Source organism: Balaenoptera physalus (genome assembly GCF_965194825.1).
Source record: "Balaenoptera physalus genome assembly, chromosome: 7".
Lineage (NCBI taxonomy): Eukaryota > Metazoa > Chordata > Mammalia > Artiodactyla > Balaenopteridae > Balaenoptera > Balaenoptera physalus.
This window is the reverse complement of record NC_138886.1, coordinates 56,822,148-56,846,781: the sequence shown is the minus strand read 5'-3', so window position 1 is coordinate 56,846,781 and position 24,634 is coordinate 56,822,148. Positions and strand designations below refer to the sequence as shown.

The 24,634-nt window shown below is 43.3% G+C and overlaps 1 protein-coding gene across 1 annotated transcript in view; it reads left to right on the top strand.

Annotated features, from left to right (window-relative positions):
* Window positions 1-24,634, top strand: part of GLDC (glycine decarboxylase) — a 99,761-nt gene that overhangs the window by 62,981 nt on the left and 12,146 nt on the right. The window contains exons 16-21 of the mRNA XM_082470891.1: window positions 1,093-1,168; window positions 6,820-6,945; window positions 8,376-8,525; window positions 17,442-17,554; window positions 18,857-18,998; window positions 21,387-21,498. Of these exons, the coding sequence (XP_082327017.1) occupies window positions 1,093-1,168; window positions 6,820-6,945; window positions 8,376-8,525; window positions 17,442-17,554; window positions 18,857-18,998; window positions 21,387-21,498 (719 nt within the window). The remainder of the gene's footprint in view (window positions 1-1,092; window positions 1,169-6,819; window positions 6,946-8,375; window positions 8,526-17,441; window positions 17,555-18,856; window positions 18,999-21,386; window positions 21,499-24,634) is intronic.

Genomic DNA, 24,634 nt, shown 5'->3' with positions numbered 1-24,634 from the left:
CAGCCTCTAGCAGCCGTGATCATGAGGGCTTGGGAAAGCCAACCCTGAGACTGTCAGGAATGGTGCCACACTCAAAGTGTACCGTTCCTTTGGGGTAATCTGATCATTGACTAAACATTTGGTGATGTTAAGAAATAATTGTTCATTGTTTTAGGTGTAATAATTATCTTTTGTTTTTATTTATTTATTTATTTATTTTGGCCGCGCCATGAGGCATGCAGGATCTTAGTTCCCCAACCAGGATCAAACCCGTGCCCACTGCAGTGGAAGCGTGGAGTCTTAACCACTGGACCACCAGGGAAATCCCTATAGTTATCTTTTAGAAATAATTCTTATCTTTGAAAGATACATATTGAAGATTGAATTGATGGAATGATATGATGCTTGAGTTCTGCTTCAAAATAATCTAGTTCAGAGTGAGGGATATAGGTGGAAACAAGATTGACCATAATCTGATCATTTTTTTTTTTTTTTAATAGGGAGCATTTTCTTTTTTTTTTCAAATTTTATTTATTTATTTTATTTATGGCTGTGTTGGGTCTTCGTTTCTGCGCGAGGGCTTTCTCGAGTTGCGGCAAGCGGGGGCCACTCTTCATCGCGGTGCGCGGGCCTCTCACTATCGCGGCCTCTCTTGTTGCGGAGCACAGGCTCCAGACGTGCAGGCTCAGTAATTGTGGCTCACGGGCCCAGCTGCTCCGCGGCATGTGGGATCCTCCCAGACCAGGACTCGAACCCGTGTGCCCCGTACCGGCAGGCAGACTCTCAACCACTGCGCCACCAGGGAAGCCCTGATCATTTTTAAAGCTGGGTGATAGGTATAATGTGATGGTTCCTTATATTCTTCTCTCTACTTTTCTATAATTTTGGAATTTTCCATAATAAAAAAAAATTTTTTAGGTGCATGGGTAAGCTTTAGTGCACAGACCAGGTACTGTTCTGGTTGTTCAAGCCTTTAGGCTCATGCAGGGGGTCCTAGGTGAGCTTTTAGTGTCACATGTTGGTGAACACACAGCCTGTGCCCGATGAATATTGAATGAGTAAATGAAAGCAGAGAGGCATAAAGCTCTGACCCTTTTCTTCCTGTCTTTGCAGCGGAGCCCAGGGGGAATACGCTGGGCTGGCCACTATCCGAGCCTACTTAGACGGGAAAGGAGAGAGACACAGAACAGTGAGTGTGGACCATTTGCTCACCACCGGGGGGTGGGGGGAGGGCAGCAGGTTCAGCTTTAGGGTCCCTTTCATTCTGTGGGACACTCCCTCCAAGTCTTCTTGGAAGAAGCTGGGGAAACATATAATCAAGAAACAAATGTCTATGAACTGGCTATTATGATCCTTGCCTCCAAGACGTTTCACTGGACCATTTTGAGGGAAAACATTTGGAGATAAAAGGCTTTCTCTCAAACCCAGTCTGTAAAAGTCAGCCAGTTGGCTGTGGACCTGCTCCCCGCAGGGAGCAAAGGGAGGAAGGGGCAGGAATGTTGCCATTCCAAGCCTCCCTCCTTGGCTCAGCCCTGGACAGAGGGCAGAGACTGAGCTTTCATTCTTCTGTAACTCCTACTGTGCCTGAGCACAGTTCTTGTCATATGTATGCTCAGAAAATATTTATTGAATAAATAAATTCCCTATTAAGTGATTCTCAGCTCTAAGCAACAAAAGAAGACATGGGACATGGAGCAGAGTTCACGGTTCTGCTTCTTTGTTTGCTTTGGGTGAGAGTCTAGTCTCCAGGGTCCAAACTGCTTTTGGGGGGCCCTTGTGCGGCCAGCAGGTGCTAATGGGCTCGCCAGGCCTCCACTAATCCCCAAAGGCAGTGCCTTTAGCAGATGACCTAACAACACAGGCTTCAGATTGTGGCTGAAGGAGGTCTGTATTCCTGGGACCTTCATTTTGGTGATGGCCACGCTAAACTTGAACTTCATGAGCTGTGGAGGTGGTGTTAGAGGGAGCAGTGGGTAGGAGCCAGGAGCAGGTCGAAGTGTCTGCCCAGCCCAGGAGAGTTAGAGAAAAAGGTGCTGGAGTGGTCTGGCTGCCCACATAAGTGGGGTGCAGGGGGTGGTAGTCCAATCTTAGTCCATTCCTGGTTTTATTAAAGCTGGAAGATTATTTATGGCCAGTTGCCTGGATTTTGCAGTGAAGAATTTAAATACTATTTCACTTCCCTTTCACAAAAGGGGAGAAAAAAAATTTTCTCCCACCTTCCCTTGCTTATCCATCCTGATTACACAGGTGTGTTTTCCCAGGCCTTCGTCCTGGTTGGGGAATAGAATTGACTTTCAAAGACCTTTTGGAAAACAGGACATTTATTACTTGAATAAGTTATTGAAGACTGGCCACATGCGAGGTACTGTGTGCGCCAGTCCAGAGAGAGATCAAGCGATAAATAAGACAGACACAGTCCCTGATATTTCAACTTTTTTTTTTTCGCTTAGGTGTTGAATTCTTTAACTTTCTAAGGAAGGGTTAGTTTGGAATTACGATTGTTCTTTGGACCTCAGAATCTCAGCACCGTCATAGAGTCAGAAAGGAAACACTGGGACTCCAGTGAGAGGATGCCAGATAACTGACATTTAAAGTTGCTTTTTCTATTTTTCCTCCGTGGCTTCCATGTACTCAGTAGCCCCTGGAACTCCCCATTGTTATGTTCTTTAACCATGAGGTGTCTGGGACTCCTGGGGAGGGAGCCATTCATCCTGTGTAACCATCTTCATGTCACTCCTGCTTTATGAAGAGGCTGCCGAGATCTACACTGTGGTGCTTGTGGAAAGCCAGTGAGCAGCTAGCGAGAAAAGGCCAGCTAAAACCCAGGGCTGTCCACTCTGTGATACTTCCCATCCCTCCTTGGTTCCCTGCTCTTTAGTCTGACACCCGGAGCTATCTGTGAATGTCTAGGAGTTGGGGACCAAACCAGAAAGGTCAAGGAAAAAGGATGAGAGACGTTTTGATTGGGCATGGGCAGAGTTCTTCTGTGACTCATGGATTCTTTTTAGCTCCTTTTCCTTCTTTGTTTTTTCCAGTCCTCCCTTCTCTCTCAGTCCCCTTGTGTGTGACTTTTCTTCTGGCACCACTGTTTACACTACCATCACTGAAATGTTGGGAGAGGTTATTCCACTGAAGGACAGAGAGGAGTGGGATGCTGCATTTTGGGGGGTAGGTGAGGGGAGGCAGGGAAGGCTACCCAGTCACTAAGCTTGTAGAAATACAGAACTCTTAAGTTTGGAAATGTTGGCATCCTTTCTAGATTAAAGATTTTAATTAAACCTGACTTTTTTAGTTAGAGAAAAAGAAAATGACTTATTATTCAAATAATCAGGATTTTTCAACATCAGAGATGTCTAAGACAGCTGCTTCCATACAACAGACTCTAATGGAATCTAGTAAAATATATCCTTTTGAAAAAAAAAAAAAGAATATGGGGAAGTCATGTGCTACAGAACCTCCCGGGTTCCTGATGATTCTCTTATTTCAAGCTGTTTTGGAAGTTATTTTCACATTTACTCTTAGGTTAAATTTCAGAGGTTCCTAAAATGCAATGGCCAAGTTCTTGATTTACCAGTTTAACTTGAGAGAATACAAATTATTTAACAAACACTTATATAGAAATTACCCTGTGCCAGGCACTGTCCTAAACACTTTATATTTATTAACTCAATTTGCCTGTCAAATACTAACTCAGGTTTGTTGATCAGATACTGAATTTCCTATACAAAGGGAGAACACTGACCAAAAAACCCCCCAAAAACAAAAAAAACCCACCACCAAAAAACACCCCCAAAACCTATATGTATTTTTCTTTTCTCAGCTGCCTGAGGCAAAGGAATGGCCTTTTGTTTTTGGATTTTACCTGTGGTAAGAAATTGATTTCCCTTGCAATGGAGCCCTCCTCCTTAATCTGTCACTCATTCAGCAAGTCTTCTTTTTTTTTTTTTATAGATTTATTTTATTTATTTATTCATTTGTTTTTTGGCTGCATTGGGTCTTCCGTTGCTGTGTGCTGGCTTTCTCTGGTTGCTGCGAGCGGGGGCCACTTTTCGTTGCAGTGAGTGGGCTTCTCATTGCGGTGGCTTCTCTTGTTGTGGAGCACAGGCTCTAGGTGCACAGGCTTCAGTAGTTGTGGCACACAGGCTTCAGTAGTTGTGGCTCGTGGGCTTCGTTGTCATGTGGGATCTTACCAGACCAGGGCTTGAACCCGTGTCCCCTGCATTGGCAGATGGATTCTTAACCACTGCACCACCAGGGAAGCCCCCAGCAAGTCTTTGAGGATGAGCTAGCTATGTTGGGTCTATACCAGGTGCATTGGGGGGTTAGAAAAACACAGCATCCACCTAAATTGGCATAAATGTACCAAAGAGGGTTAATGTTGATAAAATATCAAATCTGGGTCCTGTTATTTCCAAGTCCTTTGCAACGCCACAATTTTTAAAGTGAGGATCCACATAGAAAATCAGAAACGTCTAACAGCAAGAAATCCCTGACAAAACCACTGAGACCTTTTCTTCCCGCTAATCCTTATATCAGGATGTGTATTAGTTTCCCATGGCTACTGTAACGAATTACTACAAACTTAGTGACTTAGAACAACACAGATTTATTTTCTTATAGTGATGGAGGCTAGAAGTCTGAAATTGGTTTCACTTGGCTAAAGTCAGTGTGTTGGCAGGGCTCGTTCCTTCTGCAGGATCCAGGAGAGAATCTGTTTCTTTGCCTTTCCTAGTTTCTGGAGGCCTCCTGCATTCCTTGACTCATGGCCCCTTCCTGCCATCACTCCAACCCCTTGTTCAGTTATCACATCTTCTACCTCCTCTGTAGTCAAAGCTTCCCCTGGCTCCTTATGATGAGAACACTTGTGAATGCATTTAGGGTCCAACCTATAATCCAGATTTCAAGATGCCATCTCAAGATCCTCAATTTCTCACCTCAAGATCCTTAATTTAATCACACCAGCAAAATCCCTTCTGCCATATAAAGTCACATTCGTAGACTCTGGGATTAGAATGTGGACACATTTGGATGCTATTCAGTGTATCACAAGATGAGTGACATTTTTAGCTTGGATGTTTTTGTTTCCTTATAACTTCTCTGGTATGAATTCTTCATTGAGGCCTTTAACAAATATTTTATATTCATTTTTAAATATTCACCTTTCCCTTCCTTGATCAGTGTTCTGCCCAGAAGGGATCCTTTTATCCAAAGATCCTTTGGTAGAATAAAAATATCTTGTGAGAAAGGAAAAATAACTCCAGCTTTGGTCCTGAGAAATTAAAGAAAAGAACTTAATACAAAAGGGAAACATTTAAACAAGAAAAAGGATTTGAGGACAACACAGCATAATAAGCATGAGACCAGTAACCATTCAAAAGAGGCACTAACTTTCTGTCTGCAGAAGAACAACAAAGTAATTTCATGTTTGCCTCTGTTTGTAGTTCTCTTTGGGTCACATACATTTTGCTTAAGTAGATGGCTTTGCTGTTTTTGAGGAAACAGCTGTAAGCTAAATATCCCCTTCATAAGCCTATTTTTATGATGCCCATCCACTTCTCTTCAAGGGGTGTCAGTATTGGTTCTGGGATTAAAAAAAATTAAAAACAGGATTGTTTTCAGGGTCAACATTGCTTCTTCTTGTTGCTTTCTGTTGGAGGGAACTCCATGAGGCCCTTTCCTGTAGTGGGGCACCATCAGATCACACAGAGCAGCTGTGTTCCCATGATTTGGGGGCAGGAAATGCAAATGATTTAAATCTGGGAATTTTAACGTTGTGCCTACCATCCGTCTTCCATAAGAATTCAACACATCTTTAAGCTCTGGCTTAGGTTCTAGCTCTTGAAATACTTTCTCTTGATCTCTTCAACTTGAAGTGGCACCCCGTTATTCTGATTTCCTTTGGTACCTGTGGGCTCTAGACATTTTTTTTTAAAGAATTTTTATTTCCCCAATTATACTGACAACAACAAGATGCTTTGGAAAGAGAGGAACGGCTTCCTCAGATAAGGGAGGAGGAGATGTATCCACTGGTCAAGGAGACTCGGTTGAGGTGATGCAGTCCCTGTTTAAAGGGTCCTTTTATTTATTTATTTATTTATTTTTAGTTTTTTAATCTGACCGCACTGCCCGGCATGTGGGATCTTAGTTCCCCAACCAGGGATCAAACCCGCGTCCCCTGCATTGGAAGCGCGGTCTTAGCCACTGGACCTCCAGGGAAGTCCTTCTAGACATTTATTTATACGGATGCCAGCCTTGTCAGTGAACGCAGTGTGTGAGCACAGGGCAGGGGCTGATCGGCATTTGTGCTTAGTTATGATTCTCATGGCAACTAACAATTCATTGCACAGAGTAAGCATTCAGTAATGAAGTAGTCATTGGTGTGTTGGCACTGGGAGGCCTTGGAATATGTCGGCTATTACTTCTCCTGGTCTCAGTAGAGCCAAGCAGAGCACTGGAGCTGTGATGTGTGCATTTGAGTCCTAGAGTTTAACTTCCAATCTCATGTTCTTGTAAGGTGCTTTCTATATATTATAGCTGAGACAAGGTTAGAATAAGCCTAGGCCTGCTTTTGGTGTTGCTGGGTTAAGGGAGGAGAGTATTAATATTCTGAAAGTCTTTAGGGAACAGTATTTGGGGATTCAAGTGTAAACTCCTGTTGGACATTGTTTTGCAATACAGTAATAATGAAATTGTAGTAAACTTTAAGGCACTACTGGTCAATTTAAATAGAGCATGTGGCACCTATTGAATTTATGCTCCAAGTATTTTGTAGGACTTTTCTGTCATTATGAATAGCCTGGTGATTTTTCTCTCCTTCCTTCCTTTCATTCCATTCCTAAGGTTTGCCTCATTCCAAAATCCGCACATGGAACCAATCCTGCAAGTGCCCACATGGCAGGCATGAAGATTCAGCCTGTGGAGGTGGATAAATACGGGAATATCGATGCAGCTCACCTCAAGGCTATGGTACTCATCTTCCACTTAACAGATGGGGGAGGTCTGGGTTGGAAAGAAGTTGTGGGGATCAGGGATGGTTTATCTTCTTTTGCATTCTAATTAAAAGACTGCAGTTCCTCCTCTGAATGAGTCTAGGGAGAATGGCATAAAATCAGAAAACCTAGCCGACTCTATAAGAAAAATAAAAGCAAGAGTCACATTTCTGGTCCAGAATAAAGCTGACCACAGTCTATTTTACCTCTTCCTTCTCTAACAGGGAGAAGGTCCTTTACACTGAAATCCCATCATCTAATGTGTGCATGTGTAAGAAACTGAATGAATTATTCATGGTGGTAGTAAGGATACTCTTTGCAGGATCTACCTGCCTCCTTCTGCCCAACCTTCCCCTCCTTCCCCCATTAACAGTCAAACTGGCAGTCACTGGTATTCTCAATCTTTGTGTTGGGAATTAAAACATAAATGTAGATTCTGCAGATGCTTATGATGGCCCCAGCCGTTACCTGCTGAATTTCAGGCAATATTCCATCTTCCTTCTTGCAGCACCAATCCCCACTCCCAACCTCCCAACCTCCAGGAAGAGGTTGCCTAGCAACCGTATCTGCTTTCCACTGGTGGACTGGAGGCTGCATCTTAAGAGGGAAGGAAATCACTTGAATAGCAATGTGATTTTGTCAGGGTTGTTAGGTATGGAGACTGAGAACTTCATGTAACCACCTCAAAGGGAAGATGAAAACACACAACGCTGCTCACCTCTCCCACCCACCCTCCTGCTTCCATAGCTCCATAAAGTTTTTACTGATAAATATTCTGGGCCAGTAGTTATAATTATTAAGTCTCTCCAAAATAGGATATGACCTTAAAAAGGTTTTTTTTTTCATTTCCACATGAGCCTGTTCACTGACTTGCTGGTCAAAAAAACAGGAACATGCCTTTTATATATGCTTGCCTTCTGTCAAAAGGAAAAAGATGGAGTTTTTTTTTTAATCAGAGCAGAATACTCCTAGTGGAAATTCTAGTTTCAGTAGAATGGGAGGGAAAGGGGATAAGGGTGGATATGGCAAGATGAGCAGAGAGAGATTAACTGTGAGAATCAACTTGTCTGGAACCAAAAAGATCTGAAATAATTATTGAGATGATTTGAACCAAAGGAAAACCACTTTAGAGAGTTGAGCCCAAAATACCCAAAAATCTTCTGAACAGTTTTTTGGTTTTGACAATGGAGACCTATCCTGAAGGGATCTTGTTATTTCTTTGGAATGATTTACAAAGGGAGTAATGGCTGTGGATCTTCTATTAGCGTCATCCTACATTGAGACAGTTCCAGAAATGAATAGAACGAGTCTTCGTCCTTCTTAATCCTTTAAAATAAAAAGCGAGGGATTGGCTAAGAAAGAAACATTCCCTCTCATTGTCTCCCTCTGCCCTTTTTTATCTTTCAGGTGGATAAACACAAGGAGAACCTGGCAGCAATCATGATTACGTACCCATCCACCAATGGAGTGTTTGAAGAGAACATCGGAGATGTGTGTGACCTGATCCACCAACACGGAGGACAGGTCTACCTGGACGGAGCAAATATGAACGCTCAGGTGGGCAGTGTGAGAGGGCTCCCTGAGAAAATGGTTAAGTGCAAAAAAAAAAAAAATTCATTTTCTTTGATTTCTTGCCAGTTGTCTTAAAACATGACACTGAATTCAGAACAGAGACTGACTTTCTATATTGCCAAATCAAACAAAGTATGTACCACAATTTCACTGAGATTACAGATCCTAAGGAGGTTATGGGGGATACTGAGGAGGAGGTAAAAAGGTAGAAGGGAAGCAGGGAGTGAGCTGAATGTCCTTAGCTTGTCACAGGGTGTTATCCCTCTGGGGGTACTAAAGGCAATGAGGTCACCTGACTCCCTTCCTGAGGGAATTTAGACCCAAGTTTTGGCCCCTGGTGGCTGTTGATCTCCCATGGCCTTGGACTAGCTTCAGCTTCATCAGTGTGAAACAGCTGAATAGCTCTGTCCCTGAAGGGCTGATCCTGACTTCTTGGCAGGGCTTGGGGGGTGTGGTGGTGGTCTGTGTGATGTGTACCTTTGAGGAAATACGTTAGGGAGACTTTGGAGGACAGGGACTCATCATGTTTTTAAGAGTCTTCTCAGCTTCCTCCTCTCCTCCTTTTTTTTTTTTAAAAAAAAAAAAATTTATTTATTTATTTATTTATTTTTGGCTGCATTGGGTCTTTGTTGCTGTGTGCTGGCTTTCTCTAGTTGCGGCGAGCGGGGGGCTACTCTTCGTTGCTGTGCGCGGGCTTCTCATTGCGGTGGCTTCTCTTTGTTGCGGAGCTCGGGCTCTAGGTGCGCGGGCTTCAGTAGCTGTGGCACATGGGCTCAGTAGTTGTGGCTTGCAGGCTCTAGAGCGCAGGCTTAGTAGTTGTGGCACACGGGCTTAGTTGCTCTGTGGCATGTGGGATCTTCCCAGACAAGGGCTCGAACCCGTGTCTCCTGCATTGGCAGGTGGATTCTTAATCACTGCACCACCAGGGAAGTCCCTTTTTTTAAAAAAAATTTTGTTAAACCATTTCAGACTCTCTGCTTTTCTTTGCTCCTGTCTGATTTCTTTTGAGTAGTCCAGGGATTCTATTGCTTCAGTAGCATAAATGGATTCTTTATCTTTGACCACATTCACAATTAGTCCAAGTGCCAAAGTGGCAGGAACAGCCGTTGAATGTTGTGGCTGGTGCCAGAATGGTCCAGGAAAACTGTCAGCCTCCCTTTCTCTCCCTCAGCTCAGTATTCTCTCCAACAGCCTTCCAGCCCTTTATAGCCACGTGCCCTAAGGGGCCCTTTGGTAAAGTGCATGATAACCAAAGCTGGGGTGCTAGAAATGCTGGGGTGAAATTGCCTGTTTCAGTAGCACGGAGGTACTATACTTTCTTGCGCTAGGGTACTTCCTTTTCTCCCTCTTGGGGTGAATAATTAGGAATTGACTGTATATTCAATTCTGTATTTTAAAATCTAAATTAGGCTAAAAAGTCAGTTGCTGTTTCCATAGAAACCACAAGCCACGCTGCCTGTGGGATGCCAGGTTTTGGTGGCAGTATTTTTTTTTTTTTAATATCTTTATTGGAGTATAATTGCTTTACAATGTTGTGTTAGTTTCCGCTGTATAACAAAGTGAATCAGCTATATATATACATATATCCCCATATCCCCTCCCTCTTGTGTCTCCCTCCCACCCTCCCTATCCCACCCCTCTAGATGGTCACAAAGCACCGAGCTGACCTCCCTGTGCTATGCAGCTGCTTCCCACTAGCTATCTGTTTTACATTTGGAAGTGTATATATGTCAATTCTACTCTCTCATTTTGTCCCAGCTTACCCTTCCCCCTCCCCGTGTCCTCAAGTCTGTTCTCTACATCTGTGTCTTTATTCCTGTCCTGCCCCTAGGTTCATCAGAACCATTTTTTTTTTTGTTTTTTTTTAAGATTCCACATATAGGTGTTAGCATACGGTATTTGTTTTTCTCTTTCTGACTTACTTCACACTGTATGACAGACTCTAGGTCCACGCACCTCACTACAAATAGTTCAATTTCGTTTCTTTTTATGGCTGAGTAACATTCCGTTGTATATGTGTGCCACATCTTCTTTATCCATTCATCTGTCGATGGACACTTAGGTTGCTTCCATGTCCTGGCTATTGTAAATAGTGCTGCAATGAACATTGTGGTACATGCCTCTTTTTTTTTTTTTAAACATCTTTATTGAAATATAATTGCTTCACAGTGGTGTGTTAGTTTCTGCTTTATAACAAAGTGAATCAGCTACACATATACACACGTTCCCATATCTCCTCCCTCCCACATCTCCCTCCCTCCCACCCCCACAGGCAGTCACAAAGCACCGAGCTGATCTCCCTGTGCTATGATCTCCCTGTGCTATGCGGCTGCTTCCCACTAGCTATCTATTTTACATTTGGTAGTGTATATATGTCCATGACACTCTCTCACCCTGTCACATCTCACCCCTCCCCCTCCCCGTATCCTCAAGTCCATTCTTTACTATGTCTGTGTCTTTATTCCCATCTTGCCACTAGGTTCTTCATGACATTTTTTTTTTCCCTTAGATTTCATATATATGTGTTAGCATACTGTATTTGTTTTTCTCTTTCTGACTTACTTCACTCTGTATGACAGACTCTAACTCCATCCACCTCATTACAAATACCTCCATTTCATTTCTTTTTATGGCTGAGTAATATTCCATTGTATATATGTGCCACATCTTCTTTATCCATTCATCCGATGATGGACACTTAGGTTGCTTCCATGTCCTGGCTATTGTAAATAGAGCTGCAATGAACATTTTGGTACATGACTCTTTTTGAATTATGGTTTTCTCAGGGTATATGCCCAGTAGTGGGATTGCTGGGTCGTATGGTAGTTCTATTTTTAGTTTTTTAAGGAACCTCCATACTGTTCTCCATAGTGGCTGTATCAATTTACATTCCCACCAACAGTGCAAGAGGGTTCCCTTTTCTCCACACCCTCTCCAGCATTTATTGTTTGTAGATTTTTTGATGATGGCCATTCTGACCGGTGTGAGGTGATACCTCATTGTAGTTTTGATTTGAATTTCTCTAATGATTAGTGATGTTGAGCATCCTTTCATGTGTTTGTTGGCAATCTGTATATATTCTTTGGAGAAATGTCTATTTAGGTCTTCTGCCCATTTTTGGATTGTGTTGTTTGTTTTTTTGATATTGAGCTGCACGAGCTGCTTATATATTTTGGAGATTAATCCTTTGTTTGTTGCTTTGTTTGCAAATATTTTCTCCCATTCTGAGGGCTGTCTTTTCGTCTTGTTTATGTGTTCCTTTGCTGTGCAAAAGCTTTTAAGTTTCATTGGGTCCCATTTGTTTATTTTTGTTTTTATTTCCGTTTCTCTAGGAGGTGGTCAAAAAGGATCTTGCTGTGATTGATGTCATAGAGTGTTCTGCCTATGTTTTCCCCTAAGAGTTTTATAGTGTCTGGCCTTACATTTAGGTCTTCAATCCATTTTGAGTTTGTTTGTTTGTTTGTTTATTTATTTATTTATTTATTTATTTATTTATTTATTTATTTTGGCTGTGTTGTGTCTTCGTTTCTGTGCGAGGGCTTTCTCTAGTTGTAGCAAGCGGGGGCCACTCTTCATCGCGGTGTGCGGGCCTCTCACTATCGCAGCCTCTCTTGTTGCAGAGCACAGGCTCCAGACGCGCAGGCTCAGTAGTTGTGGCTTACGGGCCTAGTTGCTCCGCGGCATGTGGGATCCTCCCAGACCAGGGCTCGAACCCGTGTCCCCTGCATTGGCAGGCAGATTCTCAACCACTGCGCCACCAGGGAAGCCCTATTTTGAGTTTATTTTTGTATACAGTGTTAAGGAGTGTTCTAATTTCATTCTTTTACATGTAGCTATCCAGTTTTCCCAGCACCACTTATTGAAGAGACTGTCTTTTCTCCATTGTATATTCTTGCCTCCTTTATCAAAGATAAGGTGATCATATTTGTGTGGGTTTATCTCTGGGCTTTCTGTCCTGTTCCATTGATCTATATTTCTATTTTTGTGCCATTACCATACTGTCTTGATGACTGTAGCTTTGTAGTATAGTCTGAAGTCAGGGAGACTGATTCCTCCAGCCCTGTTTTTCCTTCTCAAGATTGCTGTGGCTATTCGGGGTCTTTTGTGTTTCCATACAAATTGTGAAATTTTTTGTTCTAGTTCTGTGAGAAATGCCAGTGGTAGTTTGATAGGGATTACATTGAATCTGTAGATTGCTTTGGGTAGTATAGTCATTTTCACAATGTTGATTCTTCCAATCAAGAACATGGTATATCTCTCCATCTCTTTGTATATCTTTAATTTTTTTCATCAGTGTCTTATAGTTTTCTGCATACAGGTCTTTTGTCTCCTTAGGTAGGTTTATTCCTAGGTATTTTATTGTTTTTGTTGCAATGGTAAATGGGAATGTTTCCTTAATTTCTCTTTCAGATTTTTTATCATTAGTGTATAGGAATGCAAGAGATTTCTGTGCATTAATTTTGTATCCTGCTACTTTACCAAATTCATTGATTAGCTCTAGGAGTTTTCTGGTAGCATCTTTAGGATTCTCTATGTATAGTATCATGTCATCTGCAAACAGTGACAGTTTTACTTTTCCTTTTCTGATTTGGATTCCTTTTATTTCTTTTTCTTCTCTGATTGCTGTGGCTAAAACTTCCAAAACTATGTTGAATAATAGCGATGAGAGTGGGCAACCTTGTCTTGTTCCTGATCTTAGAGGAAATGGTTTCAGTTTTTCACCACTGAGAACGATGTTGGCTGTGGGTTTGTCATATATGGCCTTTATTATGTTGAGGTAGTTTCCCTCTATGCCTACTTTCTGGAGGGTTTTTATCATAAATGGGTGTTGATTTTGTGGAAAGCTTTTTCTGCATCCATTGAGATGATCATATGGTTTTTCTCCTTCAATTTGTTAATATGGTGTATCACATTGATTGATTGCATATATTGAAGAATCCTTGCATTCCTGGGATAAACCCCACTTGATCATGGTGTATGATCCTTTTAATGTGCTGTTGGATTCTGTTTGCTAGTATTTTGTTGAGGGTTTTTGCATCTATGTTCATCAGTGATATTGGCCTGTAGTTTTCTTTTTTTGTGACATCTTTGTCTGGTTTTGGTATCAGGGTGATGGTGGCCTTGTAGAATGAGTTGGGAGTGTTCCTCCCTCTGCAATATTTTGGAAGAGTTTGAGCAGGATAGGTGTTAGCTCTTCTCTAAATGTTTGATAGAATTCACCTGTGAAGCCATCTGCTCCTGGGCTTTTGTTTGTTGGAAGATTTTTAATCACAGTTTCAATTTCAGTGCTTGTGATTGGTCTGTTCATATTTTCTGTTTCTTCTTGGTTCAGTCTCGGAAGGTTGTGCATTTCTAAGAATTTGTCCATTTCTTCCAGGTTTTCCATTTTATTGGCATATAGTTGCTTGTAGTAATCTCTCATGATCATTTGTATTTCTGCAGTGTCAGCTGTTACTTCTCCTTTTTCGTTTCTAATTCTATTGATTTGAGTCTTCTTCCTTTTTTTTCTTGATAAGTCTGGCTAATGGTTTATCAATTTTGTTTATCTTCTCAAAGAACAGCTTTTAGTTTTATTGATCTTTGCTATTGTGTCCTTCATTTCTTTTTCATTTATTTCTCATCTGATCTTTATGATTTCTTTCCTTCTGCTAACTTTGGATTTTTTTGGTTCTTCTTTCTCTAATTGCTTTAGGTGTAAGTTTAGCTTGTTTATTTGAGATTTTTCTTGTTTCTTGAGGTAGGATTGTATTGCTATAAACTTCCCTCTTAGAACTGCTTTTGTTGCATCCCATAGGTTTTGGGTCGTCGTGCTTTCATTGTCATTTGTTTCTAGGTATTTTTTTATTTCCTCTTTGATTTCTTCATTAATCTCTTGGTTATTTAATAGCATATTGTTTAGCCTCCATGTGTTTGTATTTTTTACAGTGTTTTTCCTGTAACTGATATCTAGTCTTATAGCACTGCGGTCAGAAAAGATACTTGATACCATTTCAATTTTCTTAAATTTACCAAGGCTTGATTTGTGACCCAAGATATGATCTATCCTGGAGAGTGTTCCATGAGCACTTGAGAAGAAAGTGTATTCTGTTGTTTTTGGATGGAATGTCCTATAAATACCAATTAAGTTCATCTTGTTTAATGTGTCATTTAAAGCTTGTGTTTCCTTATTTATTTTCATTTTGGATGATCAGTCCATTGGTGAAAGTGGGGTGTTAAAGTCCCCTACTGTTATTGTGTTACTGTTGATTTCCCCTTTTATGGCTGTTAGCATTTGCCTTATGTATTGAGGTGCTCCTATGTTGGGTGCATAAATATTTACAATTGTTATATCTTCTCTTGGATTGATCCCTTGATCATTCTGTAGTGTCCTTCTTTGTCTCTTGTAATAGTCTTTATTTTAAAGTCTATTTTGTCTGATATGAGAATTGCTACTCCAGCTGTCTTTTGATTTCCATTTGCATGGAATATCTTTTTCCATCCCCTCACTTCCAATCTGTGTGTGTCCCTAGGTCTGAAGTGGGTCTCTTGTAGACAGCATATATACAGGTCTTGTTTCTGTATCCATTCAGCTAGTCTATGTCTTTTGTTTGGAGCATTTAATCCGTTTACATATAAGGTAATTATCGATATGTATGTTCCTATTACCATTTTCTTAATTGTTTTGGGTTTGTTATTGTAGGTCTTTTCCTCCTCTTGTGTTTCCTGCCTAGAAAAGTTCCTTTAGCATTTGTTGTAAAGCTGGTTTGGTGGTGCTGAATTGTCTTAGCTCTTGCTTGTCTGTAAATGTTTTAATTTCTCCATCGAATCTGAATGAGATCCTTGCTAGGTAGAGTAATCTTGGTTGTAGGTTTTTCCCTTTCATCGCTTTAAATACGTCCTGCCACTCCCTTCTGGCTTGCAGATTTCTGCTGAAAGATCAGCTGTTAACCTTATGGGGATTCCCTTGTGTGTTTTTTGTTGCTTTTCCCTTGCTGCTTGTAATGTTTTTTCTTTGTATTTAATTTTTGTTAGTTTGATTAATATGTGTCTTGGCGTGTTTCTCCTTGGATTTATCCTGTATGGGACTCTGTGCTTCCTGGACTTGATTGACTATTTCCTTTCCCATGTTAGGGAAGTTTTCAACTATAATTTCTTCAATTATTTTCTCAGTCCCTTTCTTTTTCTCTTCTTCTGGGACCCCTATAATTCGAATGTTGGTGTGTTTAATGTTGTACCAGAGGTCTCTGAGACTGTCCTCAATTCTTTTCATTCTTTTTTCTTTACTCTGCTCTGCAGTAGTCATTTCCACTATTTTATCTTCCAGGTCATTCCTCCATTCTTCTGCCTCAGTTATTCTGCTATTGGTTCCTTCTAGAGAATTTTAAATTTCATTTAGTGTGTTGTTCATCATTGTTTGTTTGCTGTTTAGTTCTTCTAGGTCCTTGTTAAACGTTTCTTGTATTTTCTCCATTCTATTTACAAGATTTTGGATCATCTTTACTATCATTACTCTGAATTCTTTTTCAGGTAGACTGCCTATTTCCTCTCTATTTGTTTGGTCTGGTGGGTTTTTACCTTGCTCCTTCATCTGCTGCATATTTCTCTGTCTTCTCAGTTTGTTTAACTTACTATGTTTGGGGTCTCCTTTTCGCAGGCTGCAGGTTCATAGTTCCCATTGTTTTTGGTGTCTGTCCCCAGTGGGTGAGGTTGGTTCAGTGGCTTGTGTAGGCTTCCTGGTGGAGGGGACTGGTGCCTGTGTTCTCGTGGGTGGGGCTGGATCTTGTCTTTCTGGTGGGCAGGGCCACGTTCGGTCGGTGATGTGTCTTGGGGTGTCTGTGAACTTAGTATGATTTTAGGCAGCCTCTCTGCTAATGCATGGGTTGTGTTCCTATCTTGCTAGTTCATTGGCATGGGCATCCAGCACTGGAGCTTGCTGGCTGTTGGGTGGAGCTGGGTCTTAGCATTGAGATGGAGATCTCTGGGAGAGCTCTCGCTGTTTGATATTACGTGGGACCGGGAGGTCTCTGGTGGACCAATGTCCTGAACTCGGCTCTCCCATCTCAGAGGCTCAGGCCTGACACCAGGCCAGAGCACCAAGACCCTGTCAGCCACACCGCAGGTAGGAGACAGCTAAATATGCAAGTATCTCAGTGGCTTCTTAAATGATGGGAAGACGTGATGCATGAAGGACACCAACTCAAGTCTCACAGCTTAGTTCTGTGATCTTGGACCAGGCAGTTAACTTCTCTGTGCCTCAGTTTTCCTTTCGTGCAGCACCTCCTTGCCCCAGAGGCCCAGTCAGGTGCGAGGGAAGGGCTGTCGCTCACAGGCTGTGCTGGGAGGAAGCCCGGGAGGCTGGCGCAGGGCTGCCAGAGCAATCATATGCCTGGCACAGTATTAGATGCTCAAGATACAGGAGTGAACGAGAGAGATGATATACTTTGGCCTCCTGAAGTTTATATCCAGTTGTATTTATATCGAGCAGGGCATATAATTTCCTTGTCTCAATTCTCTCATCTGTGGAGGGAGAAGAGACAGGCACTGCGTCCCACTCACTGCGTTCTTGGGGAAAGCGCTCCACCTCCTTGGCCTGGGGAGGGCCTTGCACCGGCATGTGTAGGGCGAGGGTGGGGTACCTAGTGCCCAGAGGCCTGCCTCCTTGCGGCATTTGGGAGGTAAAGGGGGGCCACTTTACCTCCCAACGGGAAACTCAGTGCCCCTGCCCCCAGCTGAGGAACCGGCAGTTTAAAGACCACAGGCACATGGAGGGCGAAGGACACTGGCGGGGCTGTCCTGGTTGCAGTATTGTTTCTGTGAACAGCTCCATCTGTCTTTCCTCTCAAGGGGAACAGCATGGCCGCCCCTCCAGAACACCCCTTCACGCTCTTGACTTTTGCTTTTGGCTCTTTCCCTTTGTGGTAGGTGGGAATCTGTCGTCCTGGAGACGTTGGGTCTGATGTCTCACACCTAAATCTTCACAAGACCTTCTGCATTCCGCATGGCGGAGGTGGCCCTGGCATGGGGCCCATCGGAGTGTGAGTTCTGGGCCCTGGTTTCAGGATGGCTTTGAAGACTGAGAATCAAAGATTGGCCCCAAACTCTCTGTTCTTCTCATCGAGGTCTTCAAGTGTCAGGATACCTTCACATGTGGCGTGCCTATAGGGGCTGGGTGAGGAGCAGTGAAAGGGGTGCTTTTAGGGTATGTCTAAGGAGAAACATACTTAGATTTTATTAACCAAAGTGTGTGACCACACTTAGCTCCCAGTCACGCCTAGACAGAGCAGGATTATTAACAGAGTAATGAATAGGGAGCTTTACTGAGCATTATGGCTGAGAACTGGCATATTAGCACCTAGAAGTGCCTCTCAGACTTTAATTTAGACTTCTAAGCAGCTTTTCTTTATTTCTTTTTAAAATCAGCTGATGGTTACATTTGAGGCTCTAACATATAACATGGTGACTATAGTTGATAACACTATTGTATAATTGGAATTTGCTAAGAGAGTAGAACTTAAATGCCACCCCCCCCCAAAAAAAAGTGAATTGGGTGTAAGATGTTGAACACTTTGCAGCCTGAATTCTTATTACATCTGAGATAAGTAAGAAGGAAACAGACCTTATTACTAGAAATAATTGGATGAAGTCAGAATAAGACTAAAGCAGTATCTCGTAGCAGTTGATATCTTTACACTGTGAAGCCAAATCATCTCATGAAAATGATGCTGAGCAGCCATTTCCTGAGCATCTTCATTTTCCCAAAACTGTGCCAAAGGGGTCAGTCTTCAGGAATGCTGCGAGCCTGGCCCCCTTGCTTTTCTCTTCTTTCCTTTTTGATTACTATTATTTATAGTAAGTGAAGGAGGCCCAGTGCCTCAGCTGTGGGGGAGGCAGGGTGGCTAATGTTCACAGGCTGGCCTCTGATGTGTTACCCCATGGGGCTTCTTCTCAGCAGCATCCTTCTATATCCCTTAGATGTCTTGGGAAAGAGTGTGGGAGCAGGGGCTGGGAGGGAGAGGGTGTGTAGGGCTGGGATGTCCCCACATTCTTGTGAGCCCATGGCCCTGCATACTATTCCAGGCTGCTTGCCTCTGCCAGATTCGCCGCCACGGTTCTTGGGTGAGCTGCTGGGATGCTGATGGCTGCTGAGCCATGCCTCCAGCAGAGGAGGAAGGAAGGAACACTTCCTGAACATCTGCCCCTTAGCAGGTGCCGGGTCCCTCCCATGTCAGAGTTCCTCTGCTAGGAATAGAGCTTCCTGAGAGGGCCCAGCACCTGCCTGTTTGGTTAGACTGGATCTTTTTACAGCTTCTAAATTTGTATTAAAAAAAACAATACAGGAAGAAGCATCTTGTCCCTTTTCTGCCTAATCATCCCATCATTTCGGTAAAGCCAAGCGAAGATGCCCGGCCTTTGGGTACCGTCAGCGCGGCCCCGTGGGGCTCCAGTTCCATCTTGCCCATTTCATGGGCTTATATTAAGGTGAGGCCTATGGATGTGTGTTAGAGGGGCGGGGGGGGTATGATGTGTGGGTGGGGAACTGAGACTGCACACTTGAAAATTGCTGATGACTTGAGTGGAAGAAACCTTCCTAAAGAGATCAGCTAAAACTCATTTTGTCTCTTCTTCATCAGGCTGTTTTCCTTTGGGTTCTCATAGAGGGTTTAACACCAGAGAAACTGACATGCCAGATATATTTTTCCAGACAGAGTTAAGTACCATGAGTCATATGGATGTTCTGGCCACGTCATTTGGTTTCCTGTAGGATTTGTACGGCCCCTCGCAAGTGAAAAACAGTGCACATACTAATTATTACACTTGGTTGAGATCCTGGGATAAATTTTAGGAATACATCTCATTTCGCTTTATATTTCTTGGGAGCCTGGAGGATAAGATGAAAATAGCAGAAATTTGCTTATGTGGTGGTTTCCCAAAGCTCTTTGCCCTTTAGGGCCTGTGGAACTATACCCTCGGGGGTAATTAGACTTTGTCAGAGAACAGGCTTCCTTCCTTTGTGTTTTTCCAAGAAACACTACGGCCGGAGTTTATTTTATACAGCTCTTGTTCAAACTGTCCTGCCTACCTCCTGGGCTGAGAAGACCATGCATTGGATAGGAGCACTTCTTCAGCCGCTAATTAGAGCAGCCTTCCCCAACTGGCTCCCCTCCTTAGAGGAAGGGAAGATTCTGGTGAAATAAACCCCTAACTCAGCTATGCAAATCACACCGGATGACTCTTTGGGCTGGTTGTTATTCTTGAACAGTGTAGCATTTATGATTCTTAATGAAAACTTTCTGGGAAGCTGGAACAACAATTCTGTACCCCAGAGACTAAAACCTGCTTTTTGAAATGATACTCGAGTTAGTTTGCAAGTAGTAAAAACAAAAACAATCATAATAAAGGTCTGCTTCTTTGCAAACAGAATCTAATTTACAGCTTCCTTTTGGTCTCTGTAAACCTGAGTTATTTGTTGTGGAATGTTATTTGGGCTGGCGATGAATCACGTATAGAAAATAAATGCCCGAAGGCTGGTTTGGCCATATGCCAGGAACACCAGACAGAGCCTCAGTTTAAAAATGAAATAAAGTAGGGTTTAAGCCACCCCTCTGACCTTGGGCCCTTTCTTTATTTCAGGCTGTTGTTACTTATCACCTGGACTCTAGAATTATCTTCTCTCCCTGCTGCAGTCCCTCTTGGAGACTCCCTACAGGACTGCTAGATTCCCGCCAGGGCTCTCCATCCTCTCCTCGCTGGATCTCCCTAGCCTAGCCTGCACAAAATCCTTAGGGGATTCTTCCCAAATGCACTTGCCTAGGGCCCATCCCAGAGAGAATAAAATTCAGCATATGCAGGTTAGGGCTTGGGCCATCAAGCTGCTCAGAGACTCGGATGCACAGGCCAGAGGCAGTGGCTGGCTGAACCAAGTCCAGGTCCTTCCCAGCAAGGGTTTGAGGCTTGTGAGAGGTAGTCACAGCCTACCCAGCTCTACAGCACCTCCCAAGCTGCAGCCATGTGCCTTCCATTCCCTACCTTTGTTTCTGCCATTCTTCTCACTTTGAGTGTCATCCCCTTTCTCTTTGTCTATCCAAATTCTACCCATTTTCAAGTTTCCACTCAAGTTCAAACTCTTACTCTAGGAACCCTTCTTTGACCAAAATGTGTCCTCTCCTTACTTTGGACTTCGGTGTCCCTGCTCTTTTACTTGGTGCTTTCTCATCTGCTTTACGTTAGTTATGTATTAATATACATCAAGCCTCCATCATATGAGGTGTTCTGGGAAGAAAGTAGTGAGTAAAAATTGGTGCAGTCTTGGTTTTAAGCTCTTTGCTGCTAATGGCATTCACCCCATATAATCACAGGGACTTATGAACCACCAGAAAAGAATAAGATTGAACCTGGCAGTTGTTAAACATAAAGGCCTCAAATATGGACACTTGGAAGACAAACCATACAAAATGGATTCAGTGGGGATTTTGGCCAAGATCCCATGAGATTCCTGGCAATTATCAGGGCATCTCAAATTCACAGTGAACAACCAAACAAAACCTCCCCCAAATGCATGTAACCTAAAAACAATTCTTTTTCTTCGGTAGATAACACAATAGTCAGCAGTTAGTTTTGCCCTGTTCTAAGCTTTGTAACTATAATAAGAAGCATAAAATTACTGTTCAAAGGAGGAAACCAAAAATTATTTCAGGCTTAGAGAGGATTGACAGATATCCTTGTTAGGATATTTCACTCATCTGCAATCCAGAGAGTGATGGTAGGCTGACTTCCTTTGTGAGTGGGATTTATCTGGGGATACCTTTGGTTAGTGTCCATTGGGTTTCCCTGTTCCGTGGTTGACGGCTCTTTTTCCCTCTGTTGCAGATGATGGGAGGCAAGGGCCTTAAACAGGCCACAGAAATTGCTATATTAAATGCCAACTACATGGCCAAGAGATTAGAAAAACACTACAGAGTCCTTTTCCGGGGTGCAAGAGGCAAGTATGAACTTTAGTCTATATTCACCTTGGTTTTCTTCCTTGGCCAAAACAAGTTTGACCTAGTGGATGTGGCTTTCAGAAGAGGGTGGGAAACTTCTGTTTCTTAGCACAGACCAGAGAAAAGCCTAGAGTTATTGGAAAGCACTTCAGTTTAGTAAACAGGATATCACTATTTGCGAGGCTCTGCCATGCACTTAGTCTCTGAAGCGCAGGCCAACAAGGAGCCCACACCACTGAGAGACGTATACATAAATACCATGCGCTCATTACCTCCTCCAGTTCCACGGGAATGAGTGGAGTAACTCAGACTGGGCAGAGGCAGGGCAGAATAGTTGGGAGAGCCTTCTGGGAGGAGGCATTTGAGATAAGCCTGAAAGGAAGAGTAGCAGAACGCCAGTAAACAGAGATACAGGAGCAAGCTGGAGAGAAAGGAGTTGTCTGGGTGGCGGGAGTGTTGGGTGGGTTGAAGGATGGGAGCAGATGAGGATGAGGCTGGAGAGGTAGCATGGGGCTTTGAAGGCCTTGGAAGGCTCTGGACTCTACAGTTGGGCCAGAAGCGTTTTTGATCAGGCTAATGACAGGATTAAGAGGATGTTAATATCATTAAGACAGTGGGAGGAGATGAACATGCTGTTAGAAGTAGAATCAGGGGAGTTAGTTACTAATTAGTTGAGAGTGAAGAAATTTTAGGTAAGCCTCCCTCTTAGAGGGAGTAAGAGATGGAGGAACAAGGTCTCCCTGGAAGTGATGGCAGAGGCTGGAGCAGGTAGACTTGCAGAGATGTGGCTCTGGGCACAGAATCTGAGAGCAGACTCTTGGAAATGGTGGGACCCAAGGAAACAGTGTTGAGGAGCCAGAGCAAAACCCCTGAAGCAGATGGCTACATGGAGTGGGTGCAGGCAAAGTGGCATCTGGTGAGGGGGGCTCTGTGCCGAGGCAGCTTTAGATGCCCCCCTTCCCAACCCCCAGCATTTGTCACAGCGCCTGTCCTTCCTGCCTCTGCTCTGGCCCCACCTCCTCCCTGAGGCTGCCCTTTCCTTTCCTGGTGGCGAGAACTGCTCCTCTTGGCTCCCTCCTCCGCGGAGGATTCTCCCACTCCGTTTATCATCTGGCTGTCTCCCGCAGACCTTGAGCTCCTGCCCGGCGGAGGCTGTGGCTGCCTCGGTCCCTGGCATCGTGTCAGCACAACACGCACAGTCAGCACGTGTGGGTGGTCTTCCGTGACATGCAGGGACAGGCTGAAGAGCAGGTGGCTTAAAAAGACGCAGGTCTCATGAGTCTTAAGAAGCACCATTGCCTTTCACAATTAGGAAGCCTTTGGTCCCCTTCAAAAGCAGTTAGGGCCCAACAGTGCGGTAGATGCTAGATGGAAATGGGCTGAGATGTAGGCTGAGGTTGGGAGAAGGGAGAAGCTTTCATGGTTTGGGGGGTTTGGTGGTAAAGGGGGACAGGAGCTGCTTCAATAGGATGCAGCTTTGGTTGTTTTTAAATAAGAGAACAAGATGATTTTAAGCTGCCAGGGAAAAGGCTGTGAAGAGGGGAGAGTGAAGCTACAATAGAGGGAATAATAGGAGGGGGAGTCAAGTCACCCTGGAGGTGATGGGAGGGTGGCGCTAAGAGTCAGGTGGACAGGTGGCGCATGGGCTGTGGGCACGGAATCTGAGACCAGGGAGCCACGGGTCTTGAGCTTGGGGCAGAGAGAGCAGAGAGCCGTCAGTAACCAGCACCCAGACCCAGGGCCACGGGTACGAGGCCCCTCTTTGGCTCTTAGTGTCTCCAGCCCAGGGAAGTGTGCATCTCCACCTGTGATCTTTAATTTAAAGGCTGATCTTGCTTTGTAAATATGTATCCAAAAGGGTGGTTCTGGAGTTTGAAAATAGAAAAGAACTAAATAATCGGGAGCTCTGGTTAACAGTGCTCCCCAGAGAGTAGGAAAGAAAGTTGTGGGCAATATGTCTCTAAGCAACACAATGAAATGCTTGTGTTGGGTATGAAAGAAGCTACAAGAGCTACTAATTAATTCAAATATAGCTCCTGTGCTGTGAGATGCATCCTGCTTATGTATTGGCCTTCAGGATTAGCATCAGTATTGGTTTTGTATGATTATATAAGTCATGTACATATGCTCAACATGGAAAATTTGGACAATAAAAAAGTTTGAGGAAGAAAATGTAAATGATCCATGGTTCCATCAAGCAGACATAACCACTGAATATTTTGCTGTATTCCTTCCCACCTTACTTTTAGACAATTGAGATCATATTATAAACACAGTGTGTATCCTGTTTTTTTTTTTTTTAATGCTTTACTCTTTTTTTTTTTTTTAATTATTACTTATTTATTTATTCATTCTTGGCTGTGTTGGGTCTTTGTTTCTGTGCGAGGGCTTTCTCCAGTTGTGGCAAGCGGGGGCCACCCTTCATCGCGGTGCGCGGGCCTCTCACTATCGCGGCCTCTCCTATTGCGGAGCACAGGCTCCAGACGCACAGGCTCAGTAATTGTGGCTCACGGGCCTAGTTGCTCCGCGGCATGTGGGATCCTCCCAGACCAGGGCTTGAACCCGCATCCCCTGCATCGGCAGGCAGATTCTCAACCACTGCGCCACCAGGGAAGCCCTGTATCCTGTTTTTTAACTTTATTTTATATTGAGATTATTTCCCTCGTCATTAAAGGTGCTTTGAAAGTGGCTACATCGATTCTATCATATATACCATGATTTAAGTAATTGTAGGGGTCCCCCCCACCCCCCGCCTCCTGCCCACCATGTTATTTGCATTTGTAACAATGCTGCAATGAATATCTTTTACCTAGATTTTTTTTTTTAAACGTCCTTGACTATTTCCGCAGGTTAGAGTTGTAGAAGAGAAGTTATCTCAGAGGATCTGAATGCATTTAAGCTCTTGAAATGTATGGCCTTGTTTCCCCTCAGAGACAATAGCAATTGATTTCATTCTAACAGCATAGGAGTGACCATCGCACTAGGGCCCAGTGAGCACCAAGTGCCAGGCTGGGAAAGCAACACAAACCAAACCCAAAATGTCTTTGCCGATTTGATGGGTGAAAATAATCTTTTTGCTTTAATTTACAAGGTTTAGGGTTTTTTTTTTTTTTTTTTTTTAATTAATTAATTTAT